General features: G+C 39.8%; 1 protein-coding gene across 1 annotated transcript in view; it reads left to right on the top strand.

Moving 5' to 3' along the window:
• LOC121524724 (WD repeat-containing protein 70) overlaps positions 1-21635 on the top strand; it is a 66388-nt gene that overhangs the window by 16033 nt on the left and 28720 nt on the right. Inside the window, exon 10 of the mRNA XM_041810208.1 lies at positions 7604-7778. Coding sequence (XP_041666142.1) covers positions 7604-7778 — 175 coding nt within the window. The remainder of the gene's footprint in view (positions 1-7603; positions 7779-21635) is intronic.

Below are 21635 nucleotides of genomic sequence, written 5' to 3'. Positions count from 1 at the left end.
CTGGGGTTCATAACACCCCAGCAATGCCACGGACTGATTGGCTGAATGTCATGTTGCAAAGATGCAGTAATTTGTGTAAATGAAGCTCCAACCAATCACTGAGTGAATAAATAAGCATCATTTTCCAGAAATCCTTCAGAGGACTGGTGCTTTGTGATATTCTAATATTTTGAGAAAGTGGATTTTTGATTTTTGTGAGCTGTAAGCTGAAATCATCAACATTCAAACAAAAAAAAGTTTTGAAATAACTCACTTTGTATGAGATGAATTACAAAAGAGTGAAAGAGTGTCTTGCCCCCTTTTGAGATGCACCTCTACATATTGGCTGTAATGGCTAAACGAAAGCCAACAAGGTGTTTGCTGATCTGTCTTGGTACAAGGAAGTTCTGAATTTTACCCAGGACATCTGGCCTCCGCTATGAGGCTTTTTGCAATCTCAGCAAACACTACTAAAGGCTGAAACTTTTTTTTTTCTCTCTTTTTAGCATCAAGAGCCTTAGTGGTGTTGTATCCTGTGTGGTCGTTACCTCCTTTTGCAATGCTTTAATTATTATTGCAGCCCTGTCAAACAATGCTTCTTCATGCTGCTCCCTTCACTTCAGTGCCATCCTTTGAACAACTCTGGGAGTCTGCAGGGATTGAATTGTAACAGTGGGCCTCTTGCACCAGCAGTTGGCCGATAGTAACAACGGGTGTCTTCTATTTGCTGTATCTTTTTTAATCAGCACTGTTTTTTTCCTGTTTCTCCACATGTTGCCCTAGTTGAAGACTCTTTGTTATTTGTAAAGTTTATTAAGAATGATCACTGGACCGCCCTGCTCCTGTGTTTAAGGTCTCCCTTTAGAATCTCATTCATAGAAAAAGGCTCCAAGCTTTTTGAATGGTTTTATTTAGCCAGACTTTTTTCCTGGAGGAAGTAGATGAGAAAGAAGTAGTGATGAGACACAGCAATGCAGCAGCAGGGTGGAAGCGATTGTCCTCGCACTCTGAGGCTTGGTTGGGGCTTAAGCAGAAGTGTGTGACTCAAGTCCATCTGTGTGAAGTTTTTTGGCTCAGGCTGATGTGAAAGTGTTAATGTTCTACTGTTATTCTGTTTGAGAGTCGCCTGATTGTGAAACTGCAAAAATGTGTTCCAAACGTAATTTATTTTGATCCAAAGCCACTTTAAATGCATCTCTGCTGAAAAACAGAACACCTGTTTGAAAACGGCAAATTTATTTCCTGGAAAGTAAAAGCTGTTTGTGAAGGCTTTACTCCCGATGGAAGAATTATTTTTGGCAGCGTAAACCTTGGATTAATCTAGAAATATGGCTTAAGCAACAGACTTTCCTAATGGATAAAAAAATGTAACAGTAGTTGAAAAGACAACTAAATAAGCTCTCTATAAAGCAAAAGAGCATATTGTTTAAGAATTGGAAAGCTTTGCATCTCTGTGGACATGACTCTAGGAACTCACAGTATTACTGTGTGTCATTTTATATTTCCCCTGGTGGCCGATAAAAATTCATGTTATGCTCTTTTTGTGACTAAATTTCAGCCAACAGAGCACAGGACAGGACAAACGGCGACTTTCTAATCAGGACCACATGTTAGTTGTGTCGAGTTTTGGGACACACAAGCACATGTGAACACGCACAATCCGAGGCATGTTTCCAGGAGGTTTGAATGCCAGGGATTCCCTTTGTGCTGGCCTGATGTCAGGGCTGCAGCTGGATTTGAATGTGCGGCTGTGAGGAAGGAGACCCCGAGGGCAACATGGCAAGCCCTTTCACCACAGAGGAATAAACATTTTCTCTTTATCGTCATATTAGGGTAATCTCAGCGGGATGGACTCACAGAGTCACAAAGAAAGATCCTGCTGCTTTTCTAGATCATGCTATTCAGCTGGGGTTTTAAATAGAAGATGATGACCATTTCTTCCTAATTTGTGTCCTATTTGTCTGAATTGATAAATACTTTCCTTTTTTAAATTTAAGTAGACCATCTTTCTCAAAGGTCTAAGCCAAATGCTTGATATGATGGCCTCTGTAGCTTGATTTGAAGAGTAACCTTTGCTAGAATAGGGATAAAGTCTGAGGACTGACCTCAAATATTGTTTGAACATGTGGCGATTCACACAGTTAAACACATCAAGTTCATCCACGGTCCAGCTTTTCTCGAACAATTGCTCGCCATACAATTTAAGTGTTCCATATCATGCCCATGAACGCACATACCAACCCTCGAAAGAGAGCATTTATCTGCCTGGTTCAATTTACAGTCATGGCTGCATTTCTCCCTGTCAGAACCTTTCATTTCTTTACTTATCTCTACAGTGTTTTTCTTTTCTTATAGAACTATACATGAGGCCACTTCCTAATTCAGAACCATCTTATCAAACAGATTGCTTGATTAAATCTCGAAAGCTGTCTTGACTTTTTTTTTTTTCTTAATCAGGCATTTATTGCCTCTATTGTGTAGTCTCACCTGCCCTGCTAGAGCCTCTCAGGTTGATTTTTTACTCCAGATCTACAGTAAAAATGCTGAGGCTCTGCTTGGATCAGTATCTTAAGCTACTTTATCACATGGATGTTTTTCCAGGACATTCAGATTATGCTGGAGGAGGCAGAGTTATCTGTCATGTTGACTTTTCTTCAAGCTAATAACACTACAAGCTTATACAGAGTGTCTGCTGGATCTTAAAGTATTAAAAGTTGATAAATCAATTTAGCAAAGTTTAAGGCTTTTAAAAAGTATTGACAAGTCTTTAATGAAAGACTACAGAATCTTTAACTTTGTAGTTTTAAATTTCTATTTTTTTCAATAGAGGTTGTAGGCTAGTTTTTTTGCTTTTGTTTTTGTATTTAGTTTTAAACACAAGTGAAATTCTGATGGAACTCCACTAGATCCATCATCAGTCTGCACACTTGTTTACCTTCTGGCCCACTGAGTTATCAGTGCATCCTTAAAAGGTAAAGAGACTTAATGTTGTATAGCGCTTCTCTTGTCATCTGACTGCTCCAAGCATCTCTACACCCCAGGTTAAAACTACCGAATTGTTTACTGATGGCAGAGGTTGCTATGAAAAACTGGCCATCAGTATTAGCTAATCCCACTCATACGAACGCATACCCATTTACATGCCGCCCAAGGACATACTGACAGACATAGAGGAGCTGGAAATTGATCCCACAACCTTCCAATTGCAAGACAACCTCCTCTACTTACAGAGCCACAGTCGCCCATGTGTGCTTGTAAACTTTAGGTAAATGCAATTTTTCTGATAAGTGCTTAGAGGAGAAGGGGTTGGAGCTGAGGCTGGGGTTGATATTTGTTAACATTTGACAAATTTTGCGAAATAAAGCTTTGCAGTAAGCTTTTGCCTAGTGTAATACTGGCACAGAGTCTGTCAGTGTTAGCATCTACAGTGCCTGTAAGAGTATTTGCCCCATTTTATTGATATTATAAATCAGTCATTGACAATAAAATTTGGATTTTTTTACAAAAAATGCAAAAAAAAAAACCCTCTTTAATGTAAAAATAAAAACAGAGTTTGACACAGTAATGCCAATTAAACAAAAATATTCAAGTTGAAATAAGTGACAACATAAATATTCACCCCTTTGAAGTGACTGACCTGATTCAACAGAAGCACAGCCGATTAGTGCTAGTAGTCTCACAACAGGAGAAATGAGGATCATCTGAGTGCAGTTACTGTGTCTCAACTAATTGTGGAAAAAAGACACCTGTGTCTGGAAGCTCCAGTCACTAATTAATCAGTATTCATGGCTACCATTACACATTACACACAAAAGAACACTCCAAGCAACTCAGAGAAAAGGTTACTAAAAGGAAAAAAAGTTAAGTTAAACCCATTGTGAAATTGTGAAATGTGTTTTCTTATAAAATACTTGGATTATTTGCGTCATGGAGCCGCAACTAAGACTAACTGCATTTCATTTATTAGATTATTTACTCTGTTTAGCCTAGTAAACAGGCTTAAAATGTTTTTTTACATTCTGTTGATAATTGTGTGAACTAATTCACATTTACACTTTATTTACCCCTATAGAGGCATTTCATATTCCTCAGTCAGTCAGATATTGTGATGTATTATTTAATTGTATGGTGGTATACTGGTTATCTCACTATAACTGTATCAAGATATAATAACATTTAATGGCTAACATCTTTCTTACTCTGTTTAAAATTTCAACCTTATATGTCTGTTGTTCATGCACTCCTCTCAGACAATTTTGGGATATTATTTCAGGTTTTTGTTTTTTTTTTTAAGTTTAGAGTTTTTCCTCTCTTTTTCCTTGCTTGGGTGCCATTGACAGTGCCAAATCTGTCTGTTATTACCCTCTTTATCTTCTGTAGCTGGGATTTAGAATGGAGCATCTTCCTCCCTAATCTGTCGTTCTCATAACAGAGGCCCCAGTTATTCAGCCAACTGGCCATCGGGCATTAAATCCTGGAATTCTATGAATAACAATCTCACAGAAGACGTACACCTTTCTTATCCTTCCCCTCTTTTTTACCTCATCATCTTAGACAGCCACCAGGCCTATAACCCGAGTCATAGATAAAATCTGAGGCTTTGGATGTTGTCATTCGGCAGTTTGAGTGTGAATGACCATGGAACCTCATAAAGGTGCAGCATGCATGAGTGAGGTTGTATGGATCTCATTTTATTGCATTCACCCCTCTGTCTTTGAAGCATTTGTGTGGGAAAAGGTGGCTGCTGATTGAAGGGAAAACAGAGATGCAGAGAGAACAGGCGGTAGTGTTTTTTTGTACTTTCCTCTTGTCACATGCGAATATTTTGACACCTCACACTCTTTCATTGCTATTACCTTCCTAAAACAACCACCTCCTCTGAGAGGATAAAGTCTGACTGGCCCAGACATTCCCGGGTGGAATAAAGGATAAATTACTCCTTTTGATCTTTCTTTGCGTAAAGTCGATTTTCACTCTTTAATTAAAACTTCTTGGGTACCACACAATAGCAACAAGAGTTTGCATTTCCCTCCCCTGCTCCGTGTCTTGCCCCTGACAGGTGAGGGTATGCAGTCATTGCCCTGTGCTCATAGTTGGCTCCCAACTGGTGGGCTACAGCCTATCTGCTCTCGCCCCCTGACAGCCAGCGCTGCCATGTTTTGGAAAGAGCCCATATGATAAATAGCATTCCAGGTTTTGTGTGCTACACGAAAGGTTATGTTGTCTTTATTGCCCTGACAGACGCCTACAGTCTTCTGTAAACACAATAGAGATGTCTGTGCGAGGCAGCAGGTGGACCAATTTGTCATCAAGTCCGTGACTATCACTCTTTCTCATTTACACATGTATATCTGCTCATGTAAACACTTACCACACAATGCTGTAACTCTTCAGGTTGCACTGGGGCGACCCTCTCTTCCTCCAACCAGAGATTTTTTGATTTATTAGCAGCTTTGGTTTATGTGGATTTAAATGCAACCATGCATCAAACAGAGTTTTATTTGACCCTTGCAAGTTCTCACTCAAACCATATGTCTTAAGCTGGCATTTGCATCACATTGTTAGACTTATCCAAACACAGTTGAGTGTGTCTGTCTGTGACTTTTGTAGCTGGCCACAGAGGAATCCTTCCCTGGCTCTGAGCTGCAGTGTTGACTGCATGTTTATACTCCACTGCTGACCTCATGACCCAGAGGTCGAGATGCTCACTAAAGCAAGCAGTGGGTCACAGACACATTTAGACACACTCTGTCTGGCATTAGTGTCCGTGTGGGTGTGTGAGAAGTTCCCTAAGCACGTTTTGTGTAGTGTGGAGGTGTTAGCTTCTTTTGGTAACTTTGTCTTATTTTCCACTTGTTTTATCTTCTTTTAATCAGTTAAAGTGTGTCCAGAAGGACTGACATTTCTTTTTGAAAAGCATATTTAAATATTGGTATCAATATCTGCTAGGATGAATCGGTAAATATCGGCATATCAGCAAAAATCCAATATTGTGCAGCCTTAATAAAAAGTATTAACCCCATTGGATGTTTTACCCTTTACTGATTGTATAAATCAGTCATGGTCAATAAAATTTGACTTTTTAGACAAAAAAACCCAACACAACAAAAAAAAAACATCTGTCTGAAGGGTCCAGTCACTTGTTATCCGTATTCCTGGCTACCATTACACCATGAAGACAAAAGAACATTTCAAGCAACTCATAGAAGAGCTTATTGAAAAGTACAAGTCAAGGAATAGATTAAAAAATACAAAGCACTGTATGTCCCCTGGAGTTCAGTTAAATCCATCATCAAGAAATGGAAGGAATGAATCTGCCTTAATCAGGATGTCTCACAAACTGTGTTACTGTCCAAGAAGGAGACTAGTTAGAGATGCCACCAAGACACCTATGACTACTCTGAAGGAGTAACAAGCTTCAGCAGCTGAGATGGGAGAGGCTCTGCACACAACATCTGTTTCCCGGGGTTCTTCACCAGTCAAAGCTTTATGGGAAGTGGCAAAGAGAAAGCCACTGTTGAAGAAAACTCAAATTAAGTCTCGACTAGAGTTCACCAAAAGGCATTTGGACGACCCCATGGCCAAGTGGAAGAAAGTTCTTTGGACACCAAAATGGTGGTTTTTGCCAATCAGACAAGACACTGTGTTTGGTGGTGCACATCACCACAAACACATCATGCGGTGGGGATGCCTCTCAGCAGCCGGCTCTGGAAGGCTTGTAAAGGCGAAGGGTAAAATGAATGTGGTAAAATAGAGGAAAATCCTGGAGGACGATCTTATTCAGTTTGCAAAAGAACTACTGCCTAGTAGATTTATTTTTCAGAAAGACAATGAGCCGAAGCCTACAGCCAAGATTCACAGAAATGGTTTAAAGACAACAAGATGAATGTTCTAGAGTGTCCGAGTCAAAGCCCAGACCTCAATCCAATAGAGAATTTGTGGCTAGACTTGAAAAGGGCAATTCATGCCCAATCCAATGCAACCTGACAGCCTGAGCAGCTTTGCAGAAGAAGAATGGAGTAAAATTGCAGTGTCCAGATGTGCAAGCCTGATTGAGACCTATCCACACAGACTCAGTGCTGTGACTGCAGCAAAAGGGGCATCTACTAAATACTGATTTCAGCTTACTCCCATTCGTCCAGTTTAACAGACTAAGTGATTAAAACAAACAAGCCAAAAGATAACTGGATTTAAAGTTCAAAAATCAACTTCAAAATTGATTAAGTTAATCTTTGTTTATATCATTTTTTAAGGTTAAATTTCTTGCATTGCAAATATGTATGAATTCAGAGATAATAAGGATTAAAATCTCCTTTTTGCTCCAAAACATATAAAATGTGAATCTCCTCTCAGTGGTCTGGGTTTTGTAGAGTAAAGAACTTAATGAAAACTCCCGACACGCCTGCCAGATTGATCTACTGTTCTGTAGCCTGCTAACCCTTCACCCTGCTTCTCATAACTGCCTCTTCCTTATGTCATGTAAAAGACTGAGGCATATTGTATCTAAATCTAAAGCTAATTTATGACCCTGCTGGTTGGTGTTGATGTCTTCATATGTTTTGAGGGATAGATATTTTGTGACTGAGTCACGATCATGATGATTAATTCCATTCGCTGTCCACAGAACTGTGCGTACATGGGACCTTGAGTCAGAGAAGAAACACAAGTCTGTGTTCAAACCACGCTCGTTCCAGGGGAAGAAGGTCATTCCTACGTGTTGCACCTACAGCCGCGACGGGAAGCTCATAGCAGCGGGCTGCCAGGATGGCACCATCCAGATCTGGGATAGAAACCTCAGCGTGAGTCTTTAAACACACACATACCAATCATAACAGTATGCAGAAGGTTGTAAACGGAGGATGTCTGTTTTGTTATGGCCCTTGGTGGAGAGTCATGAGCCTCGGGTCATCAGGTCACAGGGCAGAAGGCCAGAGTTCAACAAGTCATCAACGCTGACCAGAATCCAAAATTCCTGCCTTTGAAAAGCATTTGTCCAAACTGGGAGTAGTGGAAAATATTGTTAAATGGTGGGTCTGACCAGTGTTAATCCTGTGATCACATTTATCAGGACTATAGCAATCAGCTTGGGCCAAAGTTTAATTTATGTCCTATATTTCAGTCTACAGCCATTTTATGGCTCTTTAACACAGCAGTGCTTTGAGCTAAATGCTAACATCTGTTTGCTCACATTGACAATATCAGCATGCTGATGTCAAGAAGCCATCATGTTTCAGCTGTACATAAAAAAGGATCTAGCATCCATGCTGTCACCCACTGGTTCATAGTTTACTATGCTGAAGACACAAGTGAGAGGATGGGCCATTTTCTTGTCCATACCATCCTCTTAGAACATAAGGAGTTATCCCAATAATGCACGTTTAAGCTGCTTCTGATGGTTTATCTAATAAAAGCGAGAGGTATACAGGTGGTGAGACTGTACTGACTTTTGTGTCACAATTAATTGAATTTTTTACACAAAATACCAATATTTCAGTCCAAAGAAATTATGTTGCACTTAAAAGACTTCCTTGGCCATTTGACTCACCTTGTTGCCACTTAATGACTGGTCATGCTCGTGACACAAATTAGATAACATTGATGTAAATTAAAGGACTGTAGAAGAAGACAAGGAGAAGTTGAAGAAGATAAGTGAGGAATAATTTAAGAGAGCAGTGCAAAAAGTTGATCATGAAGCTGAAACTGACCCCATGTTGTGGTGAATACATATGTCTTACTCTTTATTTTTCCAGGAAATTTCTATTTATTCTAGTCCTGACATGCCATTGTAAAATTGTCTTGCAATTAGGATTGTCAAGATTAAATGCATTAATCGCGATTAACTAATATCCAAAAATAGTGCATTAAATGTTTCAAATCACACTTAATTGCAAGCTGTATTTCCCTTTTGACGCACTTCAGTTAAGCCTGCAGTCTTCATGGGATGTAAAATAAGTCCACCTCTGCTCCTTAATGTCTCATTTCAGTTTTAAAAACTGGTGGACAAGTCAAACATGATCTGCACCTTGTGTTAACAAACATTTACCTTTTTACTGTTCCCTTATTTACTTTTCAGTACATAACAAATTCCTTTTCCATGGTTAAGTCAGAGTTTCTGCTTGACTTTTTCCTTAAGAATTCTTAAGGAAGAAGTCTGGGCATTTGCTTTAGATTGTCCTCCACTGACAACACAAACAAATCATCCAAACAAATAACTAACCAGTGTTCCGTAACTAGACACTACCTTTAAACTCTGCACCGTTTCTGAGAATTGAGTTTTATCATCAATTGTCCAATATTAGTCCTTGTAAATTGATGATCTCAACTGTAACCTCCGCTAAAACAGTAAAATCCAACCGACCTGGTTTCTTTGGAGTAGTCCTAAAGAAAGGCAAAAGCATCCACTGTGGATAGTTCAGTACAGACCTCTTCTCATCGATGACTTCTCCCACATTGCTACCGAGCATGAACACCCAGCTAGGGGAAAGTGAGATGGTGCTCTCACCATTGGCCTTATTCTGTGTTGAATGCAGTTCAACCTGATCAGAGAATTTGTCATAGGTGGATTTACCCACTCAACGAAGTCCACCAAACCCTCTGCTAGGCCCAGGCCTTTCCTTGTCCTGGTCTCTGCATTGGTGTTAATGTCGCACAGCTATCTGCAGTTCTCTTTATTCAGTGATGACTAATTTAAAATCTTTCCATACCATCAATTTCCGTACATACTTTTCAGTAGCTCTGAAGTCTACATAGATTAACAACTCCAGCACTGAACCAGAAATGCATCATTGTAAAATTACTTTGAGTTTATATTAAAGGATTCTTGCAATATGTCTTCTAGGTAACAAAATATGTATTATTTATTTATTCACTATTTACTTACTTAGTAATTGGCATATTTCTCAGTCAAACTTTTTTTTTTTTTATTTGTTTTTGGGCTTTTCATGCCTTTATTCCATAGAGGAGGACAGTGGATAGAGTTGGAAATGGGAGAGAGTGGGAAGAGACATGTGGCAAAGGGCCACAGGCTGGATTCGAACCCGGGCCACCCGCGTACATGGGTAATGCCTTAGACCACTAGGCTATCTGTGCGCCCCCTTTCAGTCAAACATTTTGGCTGTTAATATTCTTATCAGGCAGACATCCACCTGTGAAACCGGCCAACGACCGGTACATACCTGCTAACAGAAACTCAGTTAAAATCTTTAATCTACCTGTAAAAGCAGTATTGTATCCAAACAGGAAGTCGATTGTTCTTAATTTAACAGAGCAGAAACATACAAAGTAATACAAAAACAGTTGTAAATGTTTAAATTGTCTTACATTTTTGCACTGGTATGCTGAGAATATAATGGACACATTTCTCACTCTGGGGACAGTAAAGTTAATCCTATCTTAAAATGAAGGGCTTTTAAAATGCATTAAAAAAGGATTTGATTAATTTTATCAACTACAGAAATTTTGAAATGAATCATGATTAAAAAGTCATTTCTTTTTACAGCCCTTCTTGCAATAAATCAAATCATGGAGTTACTGTATTGCAGTCCCATTATCATTGTGGGCCATGCATTGCATCACATTGCATTAGATGACATTGTATTGTATGTTATCATATTGTGAGTAAATGTGATTACCACCCCTAGCTTATATAGAGTCAGTTATTCAGACATGCTAGTACAGCTAATGCTGCTGGGATCTCCCTTTGCTATCTGGTATTTGGCTGCAAACTTTGACCTGACGAATGCTCTACCGGAACAGTTAAAGGGTATCAAAGTGACCTCAAAGTTGATGCAATACTTTATCATTGACAAAGTGGTGGTCTGACTTTCAGAAAAACAATGTTATCCCTAAAGCCCACCTCCATCCCCACTATGGCTCAAAATAGATGATTATGTAAGTGAATTAACTGATGTGTGATGATTGAGAAGAGTTACATGAAAGTTACTGGGAGGCCAAATCCCAATTACCCTCTTTACTTTTCCACTATTAGTTAATTATGTAATTAGTAGATCAAAGTGGTCGCTCCATTCTTCTAGATTTACATTGTTGAGGTAATAGTTGATTTTGGCTGCCTCATAGCATTGCTATTGTGCATTTCTATGTGGCTGTTTTCACTCAAGTTATTTGACAAATTGTCGCTGATGACATCCATTCAGCTTTGGAGAATGTGTCTCCTCCATCTTTCATTGAACAGGTCAACCACCGCCTACCTGTGAGTCTCCCTTTCCTCTTACGCTCACAGGCATAACTACATGTTTCTTCCTTTTAGTCGGTGACGATCAGAGTTGCACATCTTGCTTGGGTACACACATCACAAAACAGATGGGAAAAGGAAAAAAGGAAGGTGAGGGTTGCAGTTGTGTCGGAGAGGGGGCGTAGGGGCACTGCAGCAGTTGTAATTCAGCACCAGCAAAGAGGACCTATGTCAGGCATCATTCCAGTTTTTTACATCATGGCTTGCTCTTTGTAACACACTTTCAAAAACTGCTTTTCTGAGGTGTTAGAAACATGCTACAGTCACTCATACAGGGGTCCTAAAACACCAAAAACCAACCTTTTAGGACTGGTAATAAAACTGATGGAGGACTGCAAACATACATATTGAAAAACTTCCCAAAGCAGCCAGTACAAGACATCCAAGTTGTTTTTTCCCCTCTATATTTTTGGAGTGTTCTGTTCTAATTCTTTTGTTCCACTTCACATCTTTTCATCTGTACAACCCCATATGTGGACAAGGTTGAGTGCTTCTGTTATTTCAATGGTGAGGGCGACAATGAAGCTGTAGTTGGTGAGTTGGAACAGCTTGATTGGACAGAGGGGCTTATCCAGATTAGTCAAATGGGAAGTAGGCTACCCGATAATTACTCCCAACTTTGTAACTGCAGGACAAACAAAAAACGGAGTTAGATGGAGGATTTGTTTTTCTAATTCTAATGGTCTATTGTCAGAGTTTTTGTATAGGCTTCCACCTCTCCTCTACTCAAAAATCACCCCATCCCCTGCACAGACTTAAAGTGATTGGGTTTAAGCCCTAAATTTATTACCCCTCTTTCACCAAACTAAATATTTACCCTGCATTGCATAGCAGCTTACAATAGTCATGTCTGTTGCCTGACCACTGGAGCCTGTCCTGTCTGAATGGCTCAAGAATTTCGCCCGTGCCCTCTGCCCTAATCATCAACCTGTGCTGCTGACTCCAATCCAGCCACAAGCCTAAAAAGGAGTCCTGATGCTTTTATTACAGCCCCCTCCCCCGCTTAAAGGAGGCCTATCTCCTGCTGTATCGCCACTATTACTCATGGCAGGAATATGCAGGTAGATCAATCATGATCAATCACGTACATGACCTTGATCCCCAGCTCAGCCCAAAGAGAAGCTATTGAAGCTGACACATGGTGCTCTTGAACCCCGACACGAGTTGATTGATCCTACGATGGGAGTCAAGGAGGTCTCTTTTGGTTGACTGCCACAGAGAGTGATTGCACGCTCCTTCTCTGACCAAAGGGGTCGGTGCCAGAGTTGCAAGGCTGCATTTAAATGGTTGCCAGGTAATGTGTACTCTATGAGAGTTTGTGCACTGAGGGGTGCAGGCCTTTGCTCAGAAACATTACGACAGAGACCTCGGGAATGTTATGATGTCATTATGGACGTAGATGTTTCCAGACATCAAAGTTTGACCCAGAATGAGGTGGATTTGATGTACTGCTCAGTCGGGGAGTGTTATCAGGAGATGACAAATCTGGAGAACTTTCTCTTGTGTTCTCAATCTGCTGGCAGTGCTACTCAAGGCAAACTGAGGTCTGTTCTTCTTTCATGATACTTTATGATTCTTACCTTCAAACCATCCTCTTCTTTATAAAGTAGACATGGTTCTATTATGTCTTTCACTGCTGCAGTTTATTGTAGTGCCGTTTAGTTTTTTGTGACATGCATAAACTGACCACCAGGCCTGCTTGGCATCTAACTTTTAGTTACCAGTCCAGTAAGACTCAACACAGTAGTGTGACTCTGCACAGTATCACTGCAAAGTAGTTACTTAGTGGGTCATAAAAGATGGGGCAGTGGACGTTTAGACCAGAGGAGAACTTCTTAAAGAAGAATAAAAATGTTTACTAAACCTTTTTAAGATTTTATGAACCACTTCATTATGTACCAGGCCCTTTAAGGAAATGTCTTCATGAAATTCTTGTGATTTCTTGCAGCGCCACACAGCTTGATCTTCTTTTTGCTGGTTGAACAGTCAAAAATGACCTTGAGGAGGGGCTTTTTTAATCAGGGCTGCCTCACAAATGTCGACAGTTTAAATCATCAGTTCAGGAAATTAGAAACAGCCATTAATGCTGATGGAAATGCACTCTTTTGTTATTTAGCAATACTACTGCACACATGTAGCAAAAAATGTAGACATTAGAGATACCGCATTAATGATAACCATGAAAGAAGATTTCTTAGATACAAGTAGGGGGGCTCAAAGAAAAAGGTTGGGAACCACTGCTCTTAAGGACAGTAAGAAAAAAATGATTAAACAAATGTCGGCTAAATAAAATGTTATGATGTGTTTAAAAAGTCAGTCAAGTTTATCACATAAATATGCTGTGATTAATTAGGATTAATCATAAATTGGAAATGGTACCATTTAATAGCAGTTTGGTTTCAAATAAGAGAAGTACAAGTTTGATAAACAATAGTTTTTAAACTTTATTTAACATCTGAACTTAGTTGTAATGGTTTATAAATTAAAAGATCTTATGTCGCTGAGCAATAATATCCACAAACTGCAAACTTAATCAGCAGACAAACACATCAGGTAAAAAATAACCTCTTCTGCAAAGTGAATGTAAACTGTTTGCCTTGAAGCCGCTCATCCTTAATGATGATGATGGTCTGCAGTCTTAGGTAACACATTTAGTGACTGCATTAGTTAATTGTCATTTTGTTGACAAATCCAGGTCTGTTGCTCTCTGCCAGTGTAGCTTAGCGACCAGAGCTTGTATCCCATGTTGGTGTTTGCATCTTTGCTAACACACAAAGCTGCTTTTTAAATCAAAATTTGATCACTGCAGTGCCAGGTGTGTGTGGCTGATTGGAGCCAGGTGTGGTGAGGTTTTACAGTTGAAACCAGAAGTTCACATACACTATATAAAAAGGCACATAAACTTTTTTTTCACACCATCTAACGTTAAATCAGATTAAACTTTTCCTGTTTTTGGTCAATTAGGATTACCAAAATTATTTCTATTTGCTAAATGCCAGAATAATGAGAGAGATAATTTTTTAGACAATTTGTTATTATTTTCTTGAGAGTCAGAAGTTTACATACATTTCATTAGTATTTGGTAGCATTGCCTTTAAACTGTATGACTTGGGTCAAACATTTTGGATATGCTTCCACAAGCTTCTCACAATAGTTTGCAGGAATTTTGGCCCATTCCTCCTGGAAGAACTGGTGTAACTGAGCCAAGTTTGTAGGCCGCCTTGCTCGCACATGCCTTTTCAGCTCTGCCCATAAATTTTCAATCGGATTGAGATCAGGGCTTTGTGATGGCCACTCCAAAACATTGACTTTGTTATCCTTAAGCCACTTTGTAACCAGTTTGGCAGTATGCTTAGGGTCATTGTCCATTTGGAAAACCCATTTGCGCCCAAGCTTTAACTTCCTGGCTGATGTCTTGAGATGTTGCTTCAGTATTTCCACATAATGTTCTTTCCTCATGATGTCATCTATTTTGTGAAGTGCACCAGTCCCTCCTGCAGCAAAACAACCCCACAACATGATGCTGCCACCTCCATGTTTCATAGTTGGGATGGTGTTCTCAGGCTTGTAAGCTTCCCCCTTTTTTCTCCAAATGTAACGATGCTCATTATGGCCAAAAAGTTCAATTTTAGTTTCGTCAGACCACAGAACATGTCTCCAGAAATTAAGGTCGTTGTCCCTGTGTGCATTTGCAAACTGTAATCTGGCTTTTTAATCTTTCTTTTGGAGTAATGGCTTCTTCCTGGAAGAGTGGCCTTTAAGCCCATGTCGGTACAGGACTCGTTTGACTGGTGATAATGACACACTCTTACCAGCTTCAGCCAGCATCTTCACAAGGTCTTTTGCTTTTGTTCTTGGGTTGAGATGCACTTTTCGGACCAAAGCACGTTCATCTCTGGGACACAGAGCCTGTCTCCTCCCTGAGCGGTATGATGGCTGGACATTCCCATGGTGTTTATATTTGCGTATAATTGTTTGAACAGATGAACGTGGGACCTTCAGGCATCTGGAAATTGCACCCAAGGATGAACCAGACTTGTGCAAGTCCACAATTCTCTTCCTGATATCTTGGCTGATTTCTTTTGATTTTCCCATGATGTTACACAAAGAAGCAGTGTGTTTCAGGTGTGCCTTAAAATACATCCACAGGTGGGCCTCTAATTAACTCAAATGTAGTCAATAAACCTATCAGAGGCTTCCAAAGACATGACATCATCATCTGGGCTTTCCCAAATTGTTTAAAGGCATAGTAATCTTAGTGTATGTAAACTTCTGGCTTTGAAGAAAAGTAATAAAAATTGTCTAAAAAAAATCCTTTTCTCATTATTCTGGCATTTAGCAAATAGAAATAATTTTGGTAATCCTAATTGACCAAAAACAGGAAAAGTTTAATCTGATTTAATCTTGGACAGTGAGAAAAAAAAGTTTATGTGCCTTTTTATGTAGTGTATGTAAACTTCTGGTTTCAACTGTATATACTCTTGGGTAGCAGCGCTCAGTGCTGACTCATTATCTCACCATCAGAGTTAGTGAGCGCATCTCCTCATGTTTTTTTTGTGTTTGAGTGAAAGTTTGCACAAGCATTCCTGACACCTTATCAGAGAGTATTTTCTGTGATTTACCAGTTAAAGTTGATAATTGCTGGAGGCCTTTGCCCAGCCCTTTTGTTTAAATGTACACTGGTCTGGTGACCTTAGTGTTTCATTTTAGGAAAGCTTTTCCCATTCCCCCTTAGTTGTGTTTCTAGTCAGCTGCTAGGCAGCAATGGTTTGGTTCTCTTTTCTAAGTATTAATTAAGTTGGGGAGATTTTTAGTCCTTGTTTCTTACCAATTAGCTTTAGGGTTTTTTCCCCTTTCCCAAATGTCGCTTGCGATTTTAGTGGTTATCCCTCTGGGATAACTTTAAAAAAAACCCGTCTGCAACTGTGTCCCATTCTCCCCAATTTCTGACAACATCAGATGGTTTCTGGAAGCTCAGAATGGCTGGAGGGCCTTTGAGCTGAGCTGCTAGCTTGTTTCGACAACTTCGGTACTCATGATAACAGGGGAACCAATTTTTTCTCTCTAACACCCCAAAACAGACCTATTAACTGAATCATGTAAAAACATTGAATAAGAAAAAGTTATTCTTGCTCCTAGTCAGGACTTTGGGGACAGGTCGCTGAGCTGCCATGAACTTTAATTGAGTTGTTTTATCTTTTGCCAGACAGTGCGTGACTAAAATCAATTATTCAGTGATAAACTATAGCTAATTGATGACATGAGGCAATCAGAAAGTGCACTGTTTTTTGTTTTGTGAGGTGCTTGTGGAGAACTGATACTCATAAGATCAAAGAGGGGTATGTGGTAGCAATGAACCACAAACAAAAAAAAAGGAATTAAAAATCAAAGCTCCTGGAACAGTCATGTTGATCTGAACTGCAGGAAAAGACGCGTAAACAAGAACAGAATCACGGCAGAAAAGAGAAATATGGGCACTTCAATAACACCGAGATTATGTGGACACTGGCTTCAGCGTGCTCTCTCACACTTACACACATGCAGTCGCACCATCCCCACTTGTTGATTTCCATGAAAGATCAGAGCAGCTGTTAAGGACTGCGGTTTGGCCACTCGATCCTCAGAAAGTAGCCGAGGTCAGAGTGAGATGTTACATCAGACTGCACGGTGGGCATCAGGAAGCCTTTCAGGTGTGTGGTTGTGAAAGTATGGAGGCAGAGCCCTGCAGTATTTATACAATGATAGTCAGATAGCGTGGTTAGGAACAGTTGGCGCTGTGGTAGATTGTTATCATAGTCTACTGAGGATGAAACCCAAACCTGTGTTCCTTCAGCTATTTATCAACTCCTGCTGCTAGATGGATGAGGTAGCGTGCATATGGATGTAGACAAATGCAGGCCTCTAGAAACTAATATAACAGAACAGCTCAGTTAGAATCACCTAGCCACAATAGCTTGATGCTTTTTCAGGCTGGAGAGAAGGGCACAGCTTACCGAAGATGTCATAAGACTTGAGATGAGTTACAAACAACATATGAGAATCCGGTTTCACAAACCGGCTGTGTAGATTATCACAGGAAGCAAACACCGTGGCATCTACTAACGGCAGCCAACATCAGGATAGTAAATAAACACTCACAACCGCAGCAAATGATCTAGAAATAGCTGGCATGGGTGTATGTTTGCAATACTTCTTTAAAATAACCACCAGCTACCTATAAAAGGAAGTGCTTTTCTGACTGTTAAAGATAATTACTCATGTTTGAATGAGATTAATTGTTTCCTGCTTTGTAATTAATTGGCTGGAGTTTTCTTAATAACTGACCCATTTACCATCCTCGTCTCTGTTTTCTTTCTCTAATTTTCTCCAGAGTTGGATGAGGGTTGTCTCTCCTTTTACCTGTAATGGATGATTGGATATAGATAAAATATAAAACTGAAAATGCAGAAACATTTCTTTCAACAGAACAACATAATAAGGGTTAAAACACAGCGTGTGTCAACAGCACATGGTGTTAATTTTAGAAAGAAAGACGTCACATGTGGAGTGATTCATCACAGGCTAAACAAGAGCTCATAACTTTTCTTACAAGTTGACCTGAGAAAACTTGAGGCAGAGTGAAAAACATTCATTTTAGGGTCATGTTAAAAAAACAAAAACATGTCAGCATCCTCTCTGGTGTTACATAAAGCAGATTTCACCACCTTCTCCTCTCAGTATTTTTATGGTGTGATTTCAACTCTGCTGGTTTCAGGCAACACCATTATTTCACTGTAAGGCAACTCTCCCAGAACCTTCTTCTGCATACAGCCATATTTATGACGTGCTGTAGATGTTTTGCATGTAACAGTTCATAAGACATGGTAATTGCGAGACACTGGCTCACTGGTCGCCCCGACTGTTGACCCAACACAACCTATTTGTGCCTATAATGCATAGATGCACAAAGGGTTCTGTGTGTTTATGTTTCTATAGTCTGCTTTGTCTATGAGCACAGCTGTGCATTAGTCATTGGAATGGCATTTTGAATGTACATAAAGATGAACAATATATCTTCACACCCTCCTGTCTCACAAAAAAGATGCCAAAATAACCTATGAAGGACCTGACATACTACACTGGTGACTTCATTGGGCATTAAGAGTCTATGCATTTCAGCTAACTAATTCACAAATTCAACACGCCAATGAAAAGGTACCATTCATACACTATATGCACTAAAGTGTTGGCCATACCTGTCAATAGTTTGCTTCAGGTCTTTCAATCAGACCTGTTGCCACAGGTGTATAAAATCAAACACCTAGCCATGCAGTCTCTATTTGCAAACATTTACGATACAACATTGGTCGTTCTAAAGAGCTCAGAGACTCTCAGCTTGGCACTGTGATGGATGCTTCATTACAATAAGACAGTTCACAGTCAGCTGTTTGTGATATAATTAGAAAGTGGAAGCATTTAGGAACAACAGCAACTCAGCCACAAAGCAGATGATAAAGTAAAATCACAGAGTGTGGTCAATGACTGCTAAGGCGCATGGTGTGTAAAAGTTTCTAACACTGGCATTAATATAAGCACAAAAACTATACAGTGGGAGCTTCATGGAATAGGGGAGTCTGGGTGTGGCGATGTATGGAGTACATTTCCTGCCTGACTGTATTGTGCCAACTGTGAAGTTTGGTGGAAGAGGGATAATGGTATCGAGCTGTTTTTAGGGTTTGGGCTAGGCCCCTTATCTCCAGTGAAGGCCAATCATAATGCTTTGGGATATCAAGACACTTTAGACCAGTGGTTCTCAAGTGGTGTGGCAAGGCACACTGGTGTCCCTTGAGCCAAGTCTTGGTGTGCCATTGTAATTTTTACAACCACACATAATCACTGCAACTATAAAATAACTCAAGGTGAGCCAGGACCATTTTTTTCAAGAAACACAAATGATTTGTGGTCATAAATAGCTTTTCTTTATTGGCAGTTGTAAATTTGCACTTATTGCTGTTATTCAAATGTGGCTGTCCAATGAAGGAGTAGCTGGGGTGGAGGAGGGTTGGAAAAAGTGGCTTGGAGAGGGAGCAGCAAAGCATAGCCAGGTTAGAGCAGTTTAAATATGGCAGCATCAGTGTGGCTAGCCAACAGCGTGTTTAAAAGCAAATCAGCTGGCTGTCAGCTGACAAGGGCTTGCATGAGATCAGCTGATCTCAATTATATAGCTGTGCTTGACTCCGTGGCCTGCCTGAAATAATGCTATGTGAAATTTTGGCTTGATCTTAGGTGTGCCTTGGGCAAAAACATTGGAAAAGCACTGCTTTAGACAATGCTATACTTCCAACTTTGTGGCAACAGTTTGAGGAAGGCCCTTCTCTATTCCACCATGACTGAAGGACTATAAAGACATGGTTTGATGAAGTGTGGAAGAACTTGACTGGCCTGCAGAGTCCTGATCTCAAGCCCAGCACCTTTGGGATGAACTGGAACGGAGATATCAAGCCATGCCTTTTTGTCAAACATCAGTGCCTGACCTCATAAAAGCTCTACAGAATGAATGGGTACAAATTCCCACAAAAACACTCCAGAATCTTGTGGAGGCCATTTAAACAACTAGTTTAAAGAGGAAAAAATACTTAGAAAACAGTCAAGCTCCTCACAGGGTTCTTGTATCAGTGGGTATTATGTGGGCCTGATATACTCTGTGGAGCATGGTTAACATAAGCAGCTAGCTCCGCTAGCCTTAGTTCCTATTCGAAGATTAATATCATGCTTTGATATGTGGCCTCTTTTCACTTTGGTTATCGAGAGTACAACCCTCTACAGCCTACAGGCTACTTTATTTCCATTTTCTCGAAAAAAAAAAAAAAAAAAAAAAAGATGTCATACTGCACTGTTCCTACTACACGCTAACTGCTAAGCTTCTCATGTTTATGTCTGGTGAAATGCTGGGGGAAATCTCCGACAGTAAGGCAGCGACCATTAACTGAAGCTTCTGCGGCCTCTAGTGGCTTCATAAAAAAAAAAATTTAAAGAGCATTAGACTGGAATTTCAAGCCTGTTTTATGAAAAATTATGTTATTCGTTTAACCAACTTGTAGCTCTTGCACTGCCTAATTTGATTAATAAATTTAACCATTTAACTGTGTGCATCCCTAATTCAAAGGACCCATCTTCGTAGTTTGAAATGCAGCAGTCGTGTCCTCTCTTTACTTAACAGCGCTGTCACCTAGCAAACTCAACTGCTGCACCACAACTAGCTGCCATAACTTATGCCACATAACTTAACCTGTTATTGTAAAGATAATTTAAAGTTTCAAGACCCCTTTACATTTTTAAACATTAGTATTGCTAGCTATTCACATAAGTTGAAACCAGTAAAACGCATGTAAAAGTGTATTACAGTGCCATGAAAAAGTATTTGCCCCCTCTCTGATTCCTGATGTTTTTTGCATATCTATCCCACTTAAATGTTTTGGATCATCAAACCAATTTTTATATTTCACAAAGACAACCCAAGTAAATACAAAATGCAGTGTCTGAATTTTTTAAGGGGGCCAGAATGGTGTGATAATTATGCAAAAATATCAGGAATCAGAAAGGAGGCAAATACTTTTTCATGGCACTGTATATGCCTGCTTTAAAGTCCGCCAGCTCTTTTGAACTGGTGCATAAAGAAGAAAAATGTGGATGCATGAAATTCACCAGATAGATCCTTCCTAAGTGGCCCCGTTTAAGTTTTTTTTACTCAGATAAAGTCAGTTCTCCAAGCTCAGCCATTCTTAAGACAGAGAAGTGTGTTTTACTAGGGTTAAGCCTTACCCATAATGCTCTAGCTGCTGTCTAGCAGACCAGAGATAACCCCCTGGCCCATGCTGTAAGATTAGACACTGTAGTTTTTATATGTAATTGACCTTTTGACTTTTATTTAAGTCCATTTTAAAGTGGCATATGAAGCAAAAAGTAGATAATCAAAGATAATAAGCAAACAGAATGGATTAAAGTCGTAGGTAATAGAAGAGGTAAATGATGATGGAAAGTAGAAAATTATCCCTGCAGAGACTCTAGAGGCCAAACGGCCAGGGCTGTAAAAGTTGAATCTGTGTTATCTCCAGTCCAAGGTAACAGCATTATCTGTCTCGTCCAAGTTAATAACTTCCTCTCATTTACTTTGGAAGTGAGGTATGGCCTCGTTTCCTTCTTGTACCGTAAGGACACATCAGTCATTCACCTCATGCTCCACTCTCTCCTGCTCTTTTTCTTTGCCAGCGCTTCTCTATCTTATCACTTCTCCACATTCTGTTCTCACTTCAAATTCCTTATCAAGCTCTCTGAGTCAAAAGGTGCTATTGCAGCAAGTCTCTTTTCACTGATTTATTTGCATTCCGTTTAGAGTTAATGAAAATGTGGCCGTATAAACCAAGGT

The sequence above is a fragment of the Cheilinus undulatus genome, linkage group 17 (genome assembly GCF_018320785.1).
Source record: "Cheilinus undulatus linkage group 17, ASM1832078v1, whole genome shotgun sequence".
NCBI lineage: Eukaryota > Metazoa > Chordata > Actinopteri > Labriformes > Labridae > Cheilinus > Cheilinus undulatus.
This window is presented reverse-complemented; position numbering and strand designations above follow the sequence as displayed.